General features: G+C 39.2%; 1 protein-coding gene across 2 annotated transcripts in view; it reads left to right on the top strand.

Annotated features, from left to right (window-relative positions):
• CNKSR3 (CNKSR family member 3) overlaps window positions 1-12,935 on the top strand; it is a 58,529-nt gene extending 45,594 nt beyond the window's left edge. Inside the window, exons 8-13 of one of the 2 annotated variants that reach the window (XM_071549281.1) lie at window positions 2,400-2,468; window positions 3,198-3,431; window positions 5,047-5,171; window positions 7,620-7,828; window positions 8,305-8,394; window positions 9,868-12,935. In XM_071549281.1, coding sequence (XP_071405382.1) covers window positions 2,400-2,468; window positions 3,198-3,431; window positions 5,047-5,171; window positions 7,620-7,828; window positions 8,305-8,394; window positions 9,868-10,166 — 1,026 coding nt within the window. In that variant the 3' untranslated portion in view covers window positions 10,167-12,935. The remainder of the gene's footprint in view (window positions 1-2,399; window positions 2,469-3,197; window positions 3,432-5,046; window positions 5,172-7,619; window positions 7,829-8,304; window positions 8,395-9,867) is intronic. The other variant, XM_071549282.1, reaches the window with a different exon arrangement.
• The last annotated feature ends 318 nt before the right edge of the window (window positions 12,936-13,253 follow it).

Genomic DNA, 13,253 nt, shown 5'->3' on the forward strand with positions numbered 1-13,253 from the left:
ATGAGTTAGTTCAAATACTTGGCATTAAAATAATTACTTTAATAAGTTACTGTATCTGCTGTTTTGAGCCCTTGTGGTATCTTGCTTAACAAAGTCTTGAATGTATTTGCTCTCTGCTGGTAAAGGCAATCTGCCCTAATGTGAACAATTAGTTGGTAGTGTGCTAAATTCAGTAATGAGTAATGAAATCAATGAGCTGTCCTGGGACAAAATTACCTTGCAGAGTAAAAAGACTAGGAACAAGTAAGACTTTAAGAGTAGTCAGCTGAAAGGAAATAGTTTTGCTGCAAGTGGTTGTTGTACACTGTGAGTCTTTTGTAGCAGAGACTTAATTGAAGGGTTCTGGGCAGCCATTGAAGGAGTGGCTCTCTAACCAGCAGCCGACGCTGGCAGGTGATGCTGTGCTGTTGTCAAACATGCTGCTGTATAGGAGCAGTGACTGAAAGAACAAACAGTGGAGAAACTTGGCTTTTGCAGTGGGTTTTTTTTTTGTGAATAGGAAAGAACCAGTGGTTCTAGTTGTTACCCTTGCCAAGTCAGGGGGCCAGGAGGAGAGGGTGAAAATCTGTGCCTGCAGTTCAGAGTGCAGAGTGAAAGCTTTTATAGCTTTTATGCTATTGTCATGGCATAACTGTGTACGGGATGTGCCACAAAGACCAAGCCCACTCTGACAGCAATTTCAACATCTGATAGATGTGAAAGAATGTAATGTTGACTGCTGACAAGCTGCCTCTGCATGTAGACCTTATTTTGGGGCCTATATTCCTTCTGTAGCTTTGAGTGTTGACCTAAGTGTCTGCTTTTTTTATCAACACTGGTTCTTCCCTTGGAGCAACAGAACTTGAAAAGTGACTAAGATCCCCCAAAACTGATTTCTTTATGGTGCTGTGGTATTGTTTAGATGACCCAGGCTGGGTCTTTACTCAATTTTCTGCATAGGTTTGGAATGATATTTTAGTAGCTATCCTTAGAAGCTACTGTGTGGGAATGCAGTGGAATTGCACTCTGAAATTGACAATACTGAACAGTGAAAAGACTGGGAAAGTCTGTTTGGTACCAGTCAGCCAAAAGGATTCCTAAGTTGTGCCATACTGCTTGTGACTTCCTATGTCACATTGATGTAGATCATCTAAACTTTGCTGTTTTCTCTGTTTTCACCATGTGATCACAGTGTCTGCACTGTGCCCTGTCACTTCTAGGAGTTCTCTGTGCAAGGGGCCCCCATCCTCCCTCAGATGAGCTGTTGATCACCCAAAGGACAGCTTGAAGTGACCTCTGTATTTTCACAAACTTGACTTTGACCCAGGATTTTTTTCATGATCTTGCTTGACTCATATATGCAGCCTTCCACAGAGGCATTTCCTCTCAGAGGAAGCAAGAAGACAATGAAGAAATAGGGTTGGTCATGGTAGCTGGAGCCTCCCATAAATCCCCCCACGTTTTCTTTCCTTGTTGCACTGTTTATTCTTAGGTCTTTCTCATAAGAAAGTTACTTCAACTCTAAAGGTATGATGAGGTGTGCAAAAGGGAGTCGTTAAACCCAGTGCTTGGTGTTGGAGTCCCTAGGAACAGCTGGCGTGCTGCCATGGTTACTCATGGGATGGAGGGGGAATGAGAGGAGTTGTCCTGTGACCAAGGTGCAATATGTACCAAAGTAGTATGCCTGGGTGTTGTCAAGGCTGGTCAGAGTTGGTGTGTTATAGCAGTGAGACTGTTTGCAGTAACTGCAGCAATTGCTGCTGTGTTGCACTAGCTCTTGATAAATGTAAATATTGACACATTTAGCTCTTCCTTGCTAATGGTTCCCCAGAACTTAGGGTTTGTTCCAAGAAACTGGTATTTTGAGGTGTATTATTATTAGATAGATACTTCAAAAATACCTATCTATGCACACCTGATGTGTGCAAACCTGTTTTTATCTGTTGACCTTGATGATGCAGGTAGGCAGTTTTACAGTAAAGTTGGAAGGTTTTATTTACATTAGGAAACAAAAAAGGAAAGTGCAATGGATATATCTTGTGGATTGGAGGGTTTTTGGTCCTTTGTTCTGTACATTCAAAGTCTTAATGTATTTTTTTTAAAATCAATATACATTTATTTGAAAGCTGTTTAAGATAGTTGCTGTGTTAAGGCAGAAACCTTCTTCAATCCTCTCCCACTAGTGTCTAAAACAATAGTACAAACTGCAGGCAAAAGGACAGTGAAGACTTAAGTGCAATTTAGCCTGTAAATGAGTAATATGATGAATTCATTTGCGTTTCTCAAGTCATCAATAGATGTGAAAATTATCTATATTGGTGAGCATTTCTCATGCAACCTTTGAATTAGCCTGATGGGGCGTTGTTATGGGAGGGAAGAAAACCTGCTGAAGCACATGACTCTTGTTTTCCTTTTTGCAGTCCCCAGCTGATCGCTCCCAGAAGATTCATGCTGGTGATGAAGTGATCCAGGTTAATCAGCAAACTGTGGTTAGTAACTAACAGTGTTACCAGCCTTCCCTTATACTTGCTCTCCAAAGGTTGCTCCCGACAGATACTGAAGGGATTGGCTCAGGAGGTGGTTCTGGTATTTTCTGGATGAAATATCTGAGGCTTTTTAACATTTTATTTTCAAGACAAATTTAATTCTTTGCAATATTTTGTAAAAAAAAATGCAGTATTTCATGTTTAAATGCCATACGCATCATATTAAAATACTTTATGTTGTATTTAAGGCCTATTTTAAAGTGCCACTTTACAGACCACTGAAATGCAGATAAAAACAGCTTTAAAAACCCCCTTATTTGCATGTGGAAACTTGGATATAATGATTACTTTTTTGCTTAGCACCGGTAAGCAATGCCTTTAAATGGGAGAAAGAAATATAACAAAAGTAGTTCACTGTGAATTCCTGTCTTAGTCAATTTGAGTACATCCATGCATCCTTCTAGGACTAGAACTGAGATATAAAGAATATTGCTTGATATCTCAGTTTAGTTTACAGCTTAAGTAGAGAACTTTGTTGGAAACAAAACAAATAATCATGCAGAAAAGAAGCTTTCCAATTTATTTTTCTAAACTATGGCTTTTTTGAATCCCTCTTATCTCTTCTAGGTTCATGTTAAAACAAGCAGTCTGACTTGGGGGATTTGGGTTTTTCTCATTTGTTTCCTTTCAGAAGAGGAATGCTAAATAAAGGATGTCTTTATTCTCTTCCAGGTTGGATGGCAGCTAAAAAATCTGGTGGCCAAGTTGCGAGAGAATCCTACTGGAGTTAGACTGTTGCTTAAGAAACGCCCTACTGGCTCTTTCCATTTCACTCCTGCTCCATTAAAGAACCTGCGCTGGAAACCACCCTTGGTGCAGGTGAGACGCTGCCAGCTCCACTGTGATCTCAGGATGGGAATGCCTTGGTTGCAGCTTGAAAAAGAGAAATTCCAGAAATGCTCTCAGGTACACAAGTTTATGTATAGGTCACGGTAGGTTAGGTGAAATGGCTGTCCTCTTCTGCTTCCTAGATAAAAGGGAATATGTTCTTGCCATTTTTTTTCCCCTATCCCTTTTCCTTAGAACCAGATTATGCCCTCTTGGTACACAATGGGGACTAGGTGTGCTCAACACTTTAATCAGTCTGTGTGTCACTGGGAGATCTTATCTCAGGAAAAACTGCTGAAGCTGCTGATATGCATGGAATTCATCAGCATGGGGCAATAAGTGTTTTCTCTATTTCACACAATAATACATTTTTGCAGAAATAACTTAGATTATTCCATATTTTTATCCTGTTTTTAGTTTGGTATTTTTCAAGAGTCAAAGAGCGTTTTTCAAGAAGTCATTTAAACTACTTCTTTAAGTAAGATTTGGTTGTTGGACAATTCACAGATTGAGTACTGAGCAGACAAAGTGATTTTAATAATTCTTAAATAACCATGTTGAGGAATGCTTTGTTGCATTAGGAAACTTAGGGCTCAATGCTTACAGGAGGAAAGAACCAAAGTGAATTTAATGTGATTACCTAAAATGAAAAAATCAGGGAGAGTTCCCATTCCTACTCCTGTTCTGATACTGGTCTCCCTATAGCTGAGAGGGTAATTTATCATCCTGTGAAGTGCCAGTGGTTATCACAGGTCTTGATGAAGGAACATTTCTCTCAAATTGGGTAGAAGATTCATACTTGACTGCTTCTTTCATTCTTCCTTTTACCAGTGCCAGTGTCTTGTTTTTCTGTCTTCATGCCTGATGGGTACTGCCAGGTGCGAAGAGCTGAGGTGGGCTGGCATATAGACTATGCCAAGTAGTGTTTCCTTAGAGGAATGAGTGATTGGAGAAGCCTGTTGACAGTTCTAGGTTGCTGCACACTGATCAGTAAAAGGCAGATGCTTATGCAGGGTTGCCGTTAACTAAGTGGGCAGAGTGAAAGCGTAGACATGTCCTTGACAAAAAGGGAAGAGTACAGTTCTCTCCCCTGACAAAGGTGAAAGGGTCTTTGAAGCCTTTTCTCTCCTAGAGGCAGGCAGAATCCTGGCAAGATGCTGAGAATATAGAAGTGAGCCACAAAGATGACCAGTGTCAAATCTATTTTCTTCTTTGGTTCCCTGATGGTAGTTATATCTGTTGATCCAATTTATGGTGAACTTTACTGTATTCTTGTTTATGCCCCAGGCATTGGACTGTGGAATAAAGGTAGCATGAGCTGGCTTTGCAAGGGCTGCCAATCATATCTTTTTTTAATAGATTGGATTTTTCTAATTCATCTAAAAATAGAACAAGGGGTTTTGTCTCAGTTGCTTTTTTTGTCTATGGAATTTACAGGAAAAATAGAACTGGAAAGAGCAAAATATTGTTGAGCAAAGCATTACCCATGATAGGACTAATGTAGGAGGGACTGCAAAGCTAGCCAAAACTGGGGGTGGAGGAAAATGTGACTTCTAAGAGGTTTTAGTGTGTTCATACAGCATAGAGATAATAGTTCACTAGGGGATTAACATGGTACTACTGATTATTAAATTATCTTTTTGTGAGTGATAAATGAATGCTCAAGTGTTTGATAGGTATCTTAACATTTCAGACCAGTCCTCCACCAACTTCAGCTCAGTCACCAGAAAGCACCGTGGATACCTCACTGAAGAAAGAGAAGCCAGCCATTTTGGATCTGTATATACCCCCTCCTCCAGCTGTTCCATATTCTCCTCGGTATGTGAATAAACATGCAGTACTGAACAAAAAGCTCCTTCATTACGGTTGTTTCTGAGCTGTCTTGCTGGTAGAGCTCTGTGCAGATTAGCTTGAGAAAACTGTAAATATCAAATGTTCTTCTAGCTGCCTGAATGAATTGGATTGCTTCAACTTATGCTTAAATGCATACACTACCAGGATTGTAACAGATTTTATTACTAAAAGATTGTGTGCCCCATTGATCTGAATTGTTCCCAAGACATGAACTGATGTAATTTCTGGTATTGTTTAAATCCAGCGTAGCAAGTAGTAATTTTTGCCTGTAACCTTTTTCACTGTTCATTTTTAGTAGCAGGTTGAGTAAGTGGTGTGAAATTTTAGTATAGGAAAGAACGTCACGTTAAATGACTCCTATCATGTTAAATCATTAAATTTGGAAGTTGCTTAAAACAGGAATGTTCCCACTGAAGGAAAGGGAGAGTCAGTACATCAACTTTTATTTTTTTTATGCTGTGCTGTAAGCTATAAAAATGCAGACCTGCGTACACAGCAGGTGGGGGGTGGTGTGTATGGTAAGGTTTACTGTTGTTCGTTCTCAAGTCCATGTTGACTCATGCCAGAACCCTGCCAGCTGATATGGGGAGGAGATTGGAAAAAGAGTTTTCAGGCAAGACATAAAAGGCAGGCATGCCTTCTGGCCTGCCCTGACACTTCAGGTTATGTGTGGGTAGCCCAGCACAGAAACTCTGACCTTTTGCTGCAGGACAGGTGGGAGAGTGCTTGCCTCCTGTAACTTAAGGGCTGCAGCAGAGACAAAGGTTGTATCACTGCAGTCTTTGGGAAGAACTGGGAGGGTCTCTTTACTGAAGCTGGACCTACCTTGACCTGCTCTCTCACTAGTTTTATGGCTACACATTCTCTCTTCTTATAAAAAAAACCCCAAAACCTCAAATCTTTTGGCATAATAACAAGCATATAGATTTAGCAGATGAATGTTGTTTCTTTAAATTTCAAGCACACTGAAATTTAGGTGCATTTGCTCAATTTGTTTATCTTTCCTAAAGAAGCACAAAATTATATCAAGCTTCAGATGCCTTTAGGCCTGAATCCCTGTTGGCAAGGAAGGAAGTAACAGGGCAAACTGTAAAACTTGTACTGGACAATGTGTGGAAAGGGGATTTGACTTTGACTTTTAAAGAAAGCAAATGTAGGAAGTTGTGGCAGGCAGGAAAAGGAGAAGGGGAAATTCTTTTGTCTTTTGCTTGGCTATTTGTTTTTACCTCCGACTGTTTTGCTTTTCTCTTTAAACTGTGGTGCATTTGTGCAGTTATTCCTTTTTTTTTTTCCCCACTATCATCCTGTTCCCTTCACTTCCTGGCAGAGATTTTCTCTGGTCCACACTGGGAGGCAAAGAGCAGTGCTTTGTTTCCCTCCCTGTGGTGCAGTCTTCACATGGTGGTGGTGTGGGAGAAGCTCTCCACACACATACAGTTGTGGGGTAACACTTCAGTCCACTTTTTGCTCTCTGAATTTCCATAAATTGTTCCTTCCCATTCACCGAACTGTAGCATTGTTCTTGGTGGAGGGCTGGAAAAGTGGTATGTGCTGGCTGGGGCCTGCTGTGAATACTAGGTATATATATGTGTTTAGCTGTGTACTTTTACACATGTCTTGGCTAATGGTTGTTTCAAACAGTAAGATTATAGCATGCACAGGGAAGGGGGGGGAGGGAGGGGGAAGAAACCCAGGCAAATCTTAATTTGGAGGGTAGCTTCTCTTCCAAAAGTCCTTGTAAGGATAGGTTCTAAAAATGTCTGTCCCTGGACTTTGGAATGGGAGATCGCTCTGGGAAAGGAGTTCCTGCAGAAGTTCATCAAAATCATATATACACACCTATATGTATGTATAGGGGTGTGTGTGTGTGTATACATATATATATATATATGTATGTATATACACATCCCTCTTCCCCCCATGAACCTATTATTGAAACTCTCAAGGAGAGAGAGAAGGTGTAAATATTCAGTGACATTTATTGGACTCCTACAGTGACCGAAAACATAGTTCCTTAGATGGAGGCAATAGGTGTTGCCATTACAACAGAGATGGATACTTTTATGTACTATCCCAATTCACACCTGCATACTAGGCAGGCTTTGTTGCTCTCGAGGCAGAAAGGTCTCATTTATCAAAATCTTTTGCAGAAGTGGAACCTCTAAACTGCTCTGTGTGTTAAATTCCTGGCTCATTAACAGTGAATTAGCACGAGGCAGGTAGCCTTCTTTTCTCCTCAGTAAATATAATGAAGTCTTCCATCACCTGACTTGCCTTTTTTTTTTGAGCTTGTTTGCAGCACAATACCAGTTGTCATGAGCATGACTGGGTGCTAGAAATATGTTTCAGACCTACTCATGTCTGTAGCATTAAACTCTTTAAGCTACTAACTGAAATGACATGTCCTTTCAGAGATGAAAAGGGGAGTTTTGTGTATGGAGGAGGCAACAAACGCAGTCAGCCATTACCTGGTTCCAAGGGGGCCGAGTCTCCCAATTCTTTTCTGGATCAGGAGAGTCGAAGGCGAAGGTTTACTATTGCCGATTCAGATCAGTTGCCTGGCTATCCTCTGGAAGTAAACGTCCTACCAGCCAAGATGAGGGAAAAAACACAGTCCTATGGTGAGTTAATTGCTCTCTCATTATTGCTGTTATCATAAGCACCTTGGTCAGTTTGATGTGATTAGTGTTAGAAAACTGCTCATTAGACTTGATGGTTATTAAGGGCCTTCTGTGCAAATGGTAGATGTAAATGAAATTCCACATCTGAAATAAGGTCACTTAAATGATGTTATTTCTTTAATGAGTGTCATTCTTCTGGGCTCTGCTGCTACAGGTGGCCATTTCCATGGGTGTTTTGGTTATAACTTTGGTTCACTGCTGCTGTAAATGAGCAAGCATGTTCAATCAAAGCTATACAGTCTCAGCACATTGATTTCTTATACATCACCAGTGAAAGTATCTTCAAATATTTTTTCCCACAATTTGGACTTCTTATTGATGTATCTCTTCCTTTGTTTAATTGTGAAAAGTATCATTCTAAAATTTGGTCTCCTTGACCTTCTGTAATTCCTCATAACCTTGTACGTTGCCTCTAGGAAAACCTCGTCCGTTGTCGATGCCTGCTGATGGAAGCTGGATAGGAGCTGCAGAACCCTTCTCTAGGCCACGAGGACTAGGGAGAAAAGGCAAGGTTTTAGGTTTCATCCCTCCCTCTCTTCCCTTCCTCTCAATTTTCTTGGGGTGAACTGTGTGAAAGTGTTTAAATTAGGAACAGAGTATTATAGTTTGCATATTGCCGGACGGATCTGAGGTGACAGTTGTTGGTTTTAGCAGGAATGCCAGAGGGTAGTTATGAAATTTTTGAGGATATGCAGTGCTGGGGCTCAAACTTTTTCCTGCCTTGGAATTCTTATGAGCATTATAAAAGTAAGCTAGAATGACTAGGGCAGATCGATACTTGTCTCTTTATAGTCAAGTATTGCTCTTACATGCACCTCTTTCCCTTTCTTCTGAATTTAATATTGATTGTAAAACTACTTTTTTGGCAAGTTTTTCTGTTTGTGTAGCTCACTGTGGAGGTTGTTGTAGAAGCAATCTTGTTATGAAAATGTAAAATGTAGGGCTTTTATAAGTTGTTTTTTGCGGCAACCGCTGTTAGAAAACATGTTCTGCAGACATCACTGAATGGGAGAGAGACAGAAGCTCATAACATTGCCTGTTATGTCGGATGGCTTTTTTTACTTGTTCTCTTCCCACTCCCTTTTGCATCTGGAAGGCTATTTGAGAGTGGGAAATAAGTATGACTAGTTTCTTCTTGAAGTCAGTAATGAAATCTACTGTGTAATTCTAGATAACATAGAAGCTGAATTCTTTTATTTTAATGCAAAACTAGAATTCAATAAGAATTATAAACCTAAAGGGATATTAGAAGCAAGCTAAGGAATCTAACAGAGCGATCACCAGGTGGCAGGGCTGGTTGTTGTGTGTATGATTTTAGTTTGATTTTGTTTTTGTGTTGACTTTCTAATACTGGAAATGTCCTTGAGTGCTACAGGCTTGTATGTAAGCTGTATTGAATCACAACCAAAGACCTGTCTAGTCCAGTAGGATGTCTTCAGCAGCAGCTGCCATGGTCAGCTGTCTAGGGAAGAGTGAAAACAGAGAAAGAATCACAAATCACTGGTCAAAACCAGGCAGGGAAGTGTTTACATCTTCACCTTCAAAATTAATTTCTTTTGTCCAGAGTAATATTTGTAGCTTTTAAATTACTCATGAGTTACATTGAGAAAAATATGAATTCAACTCTGGTCTCTTCAGCGTTTTGAATAACATGTTACAAGATGTTTTGTTAGGTCTCACTCCTGAGAATAATTTGCATGAAGGTAGCCTGTAGTAGGATTTTGGTGTGCGTGAATCTGTAATTTAGCAGTCAAAAGGTATCTTGCCTGTGTATAGATTTATTTTGTTGTTATTTGTGTTAAGAAAATATGTGAAAAGCCATGAATCTATTGATAGCTGCTTATGTCCAAGTGTGTTGTGAAAAATAACCAAAATCTAGGTAATTTGGAGTGTAACCAGAATATTTTAAATAAAAATAAAGTGTTAATGGAGGCTTTTGATGTCATCAATAACTGGTTTTCCTCCTCCTTGTTTTACAGGTGAAGATGCCCTCTGCAGGTACTTCAGTAATGAAAGGATACCCCCAATCATTGAAGAAAGCCCCTCCACACAGTACCCCCTCTCCAGGCCAGTGTCTGACAAGCAGTTAGTGAGGGGAACGGATTATATTCGTGGTAGCAGGTGTTTTATGAATACAGACCTACACAACAGTGCAACAATTCCTTTTCAAGAGGAAGGTGCTAAAAAATCGTCAGTTACATCATCTACAAAACCCTCCTCTGCAGAGCCCTCACTGCTAGTCAGTTGGATCACAAGACTGAAATTGTTGACTCATTGACTATTGTCTACAGCACTGTTACCAAGTGCCTTTGCTTGTTGGTCAGACTTCTCTACTTTTCAGCTTAACTGACACATAGTGACTAATGCGGTATTCTTTTCCTGGAGAACTTTACATTTTTGCCTTTTTGTTTGTGATTTTTGGTGGATCAAGAGTTTCATAGTGCAAGAGAGAAGAAAGATAAAGATCAAGTTCCTCTTCCTGGCCTAAAGCTGAAGGCATTTATTCCTGTGGAAATAAGTAAAATTTCAGTGAGATAGAGACCACACGTGACCTGGAATGTGCATAATGACTCAGAGGAAAGACTTGCATTACCATGAAGTCCAGTGACACTTTAGTTGTTTGAATGCTTAGAGGCTAGTGTGACTGGCTGGGTGTCAGAGTATGCAGAGCTCAGCACAAGTTGACTTACTCTCCTAACTGGGAAAGATAAGCAGAAAAACAGTGGTTTTGTGCAACTTAGTGATGCTGTTGCAAATACTGCATGAGATCAACCTTGTGAGGAAGAAGTAATAGTATGGCCATTCTTTCTCTGATATCCAGAGATTCTATCTATGAAGTCTTAGGAAGAGAGTTCTCTTATTCACAGATTTTAGGAAGTTGGACTAATTTAATTATAATCAATCCAACCTGATATATAATCTATTTTATTGAAATCATAGTAGAAATAAAGAGCACTGAACAGCTGCAGTGCTTGTCTATAAAGGTATATGGATTGCTACAATGTGCCAAGGAAATGCATCTGTAGAGGTGGTAAAAGAATATATATTTTTTCCTTAATTGTTTAAGAATGATTTGCTGTTAACCAAAGTAACCTTTTAAAGACAGTCCTGTTGGACTTGAGAACTTTTACAATGGTTCAGTTTCTGAATGATGTGTTGTTTTTATGGAAAGTATGTGCTGTCATACACTACAATTGTAAGACATCCTGCTATTTTCTATATAGCTCAAATCTTTACCCCTCCAGAATTTTAAAGTAGCATTGGGTATTTTGGGAGGAAAATAAAACTTGTTTAACGAAAGAGGAGGATATTAAAGAGGTATTGCTTAAAACTGAATGTACATAAGATTGTTCGTATGCAAACAATTGTGTTTAAAGTAATTTAAATGTTAAATATAGTTGTATATATTTTTTACACTTCAAGAGATACTGTTTGACCCTTTCTGTATTGCAGTACTGGGCACAGCTTAGTCAAATGAAAAGTTTTTGTATTCCCTGCTAATTATAAGACTATTTCTGTAGATTATACATTGCCAACAGCCTTTACTCCTTTGGTCTTGCTGAAAAGAAGGATTTATATTTAATTATTGGTGAGGAAAGAGGGGAGATAAATACTAGTTTGCACTTTGGACTGGGGCAGGATTCCAATATGATAACACAGTTGTTAAAAACACACTAAAATTCTGGCTATGAAGATGTGACTGTTCCGCTGCCACAAGCTTCTGAAGTTGTGCTACAGCCCCACAGAGAGAGACAGGGTGTTTAATTCAGTTCTCAATTAATTATATATTTGATTGTGAAAGGTGATTTAGGTGGGGGCATTGTTTGGACTTTTCTGATCAAAGCAGATTATGTCTGTCTTGTGCCACTCTTCTCCACTCCCTGAGATGGCAGTCTGCGAGAGGCATGACCAAACCCTGCTGCTGTGCAGTTGAACCTGAGAACTGTTTGGTCCTGCCTCCCAGAAGAGGGCTGAAACTGCCACGTTGTAGGCACTGTGATGTAGTATAGTCCAACCTTAAACTGAGTGAACTCTTTTACAGTAAATCCCTGTTACTGAACTAATCAAAGATGATTTATAAACAAGACTTCTAAAATGGAAATTTTTCTCATCTTTAGTGTCCTGTTTTCCATAGTTTAAAAATTAATGGGAAAGCATCATGCTTAACTTCTTACTGTGTATAGTGAATGTAGAGAGTACATTAGAAGTAAAAAAAAGTCCAACAGGTCTAGGAATAAAATCATAGCCCATATCTTTCTGACTTAATCTGAGAAAAATGTAGGTAACAAGTTAGAAACTGCTATTATGCAGAAACTTGGCTCATCCCTTTGTATTGAAGGTACATGTATCTGTTTTATCAAAAACTATGCGTAAGTTGACTTCCCTAATTAGTACAACATGCTTATCCAGATATCCTGCCATGTTACAGTACCCCACAGTACTCTGAATACTCTGTCACAGTGGCAAAACAACACAGTTAAATGGAAAAGATTATAAACTCCACATAATTGGAAAAGAATATTTAGTATTCTTGCATATATGTGTAGTGAGGAATGTGCACTTCAGAAGTAGTGAGCAGGCTACTGTTTTAGTCTGTAGGGTATTTGCAAGCCAATACCTTGGTTGTTCCCTTACATAACCATTGCAAGAAAATACTATTTTAGATAGTAATGTGCAAGAGGAAGTAAGACATAAAAGTGAATACTAATGGCTTTTAGAGACAGAGTTCAGGGCAATTCTTCAAGCAATGTGTTTCCTCTATTATTATGGATAATTAAATTAATCAGTGTTTGAATTCTGGATGACCAACAGAGGTGGACAGAGTACTGTGAGTATTATACTAATTTTATGCTAATCAAGGAATTGATAACCTTTTCTTCCTTATAAGCAGGGTTGTTTTAAAAACAATATATTCCATAAGCTGGGTGCTCTTTGAACAGGAAGAGGGGAAAAAATTTAAAAATCCAAAACTTAGCTAAATGAGGAAACAGATGGTAAAGACTAGTTTTATAGCTGGAAAGAATAAAGAATTTTCTTCTTGCATAAATCTTTTTTTGGTCCAAATCTTATGTCCTGTTTTATTACATTGCCAGCAGGCAGCTTCACAAACTGCTCTATACCTGAAGCCACATTCTGAATAGACCAAATTAAACCCTTCATCAGGCTTTAACTTGTACCTTGATGATGAATTCAGCTCAAACAGTTTTTTACTTCCCTAGGAGGTTTTACTTCCCTAGGAGTTGTTCTGCATTTATCAATCAGTTTTGGAAATATCATACCCATGATGGGCAGCAAAGCTCTTATATGTATGCATGCTCAGAAATGCCTTTGCCAGCAGGATTGGTGTCTTGGAGGAGGGTGGGTG

The sequence above is a fragment of the Pithys albifrons genome, chromosome 2 (genome assembly GCF_047495875.1).
Source record: "Pithys albifrons albifrons isolate INPA30051 chromosome 2, PitAlb_v1, whole genome shotgun sequence".
Taxonomy (NCBI): Eukaryota; Metazoa; Chordata; class Aves; order Passeriformes; family Thamnophilidae; genus Pithys; species Pithys albifrons.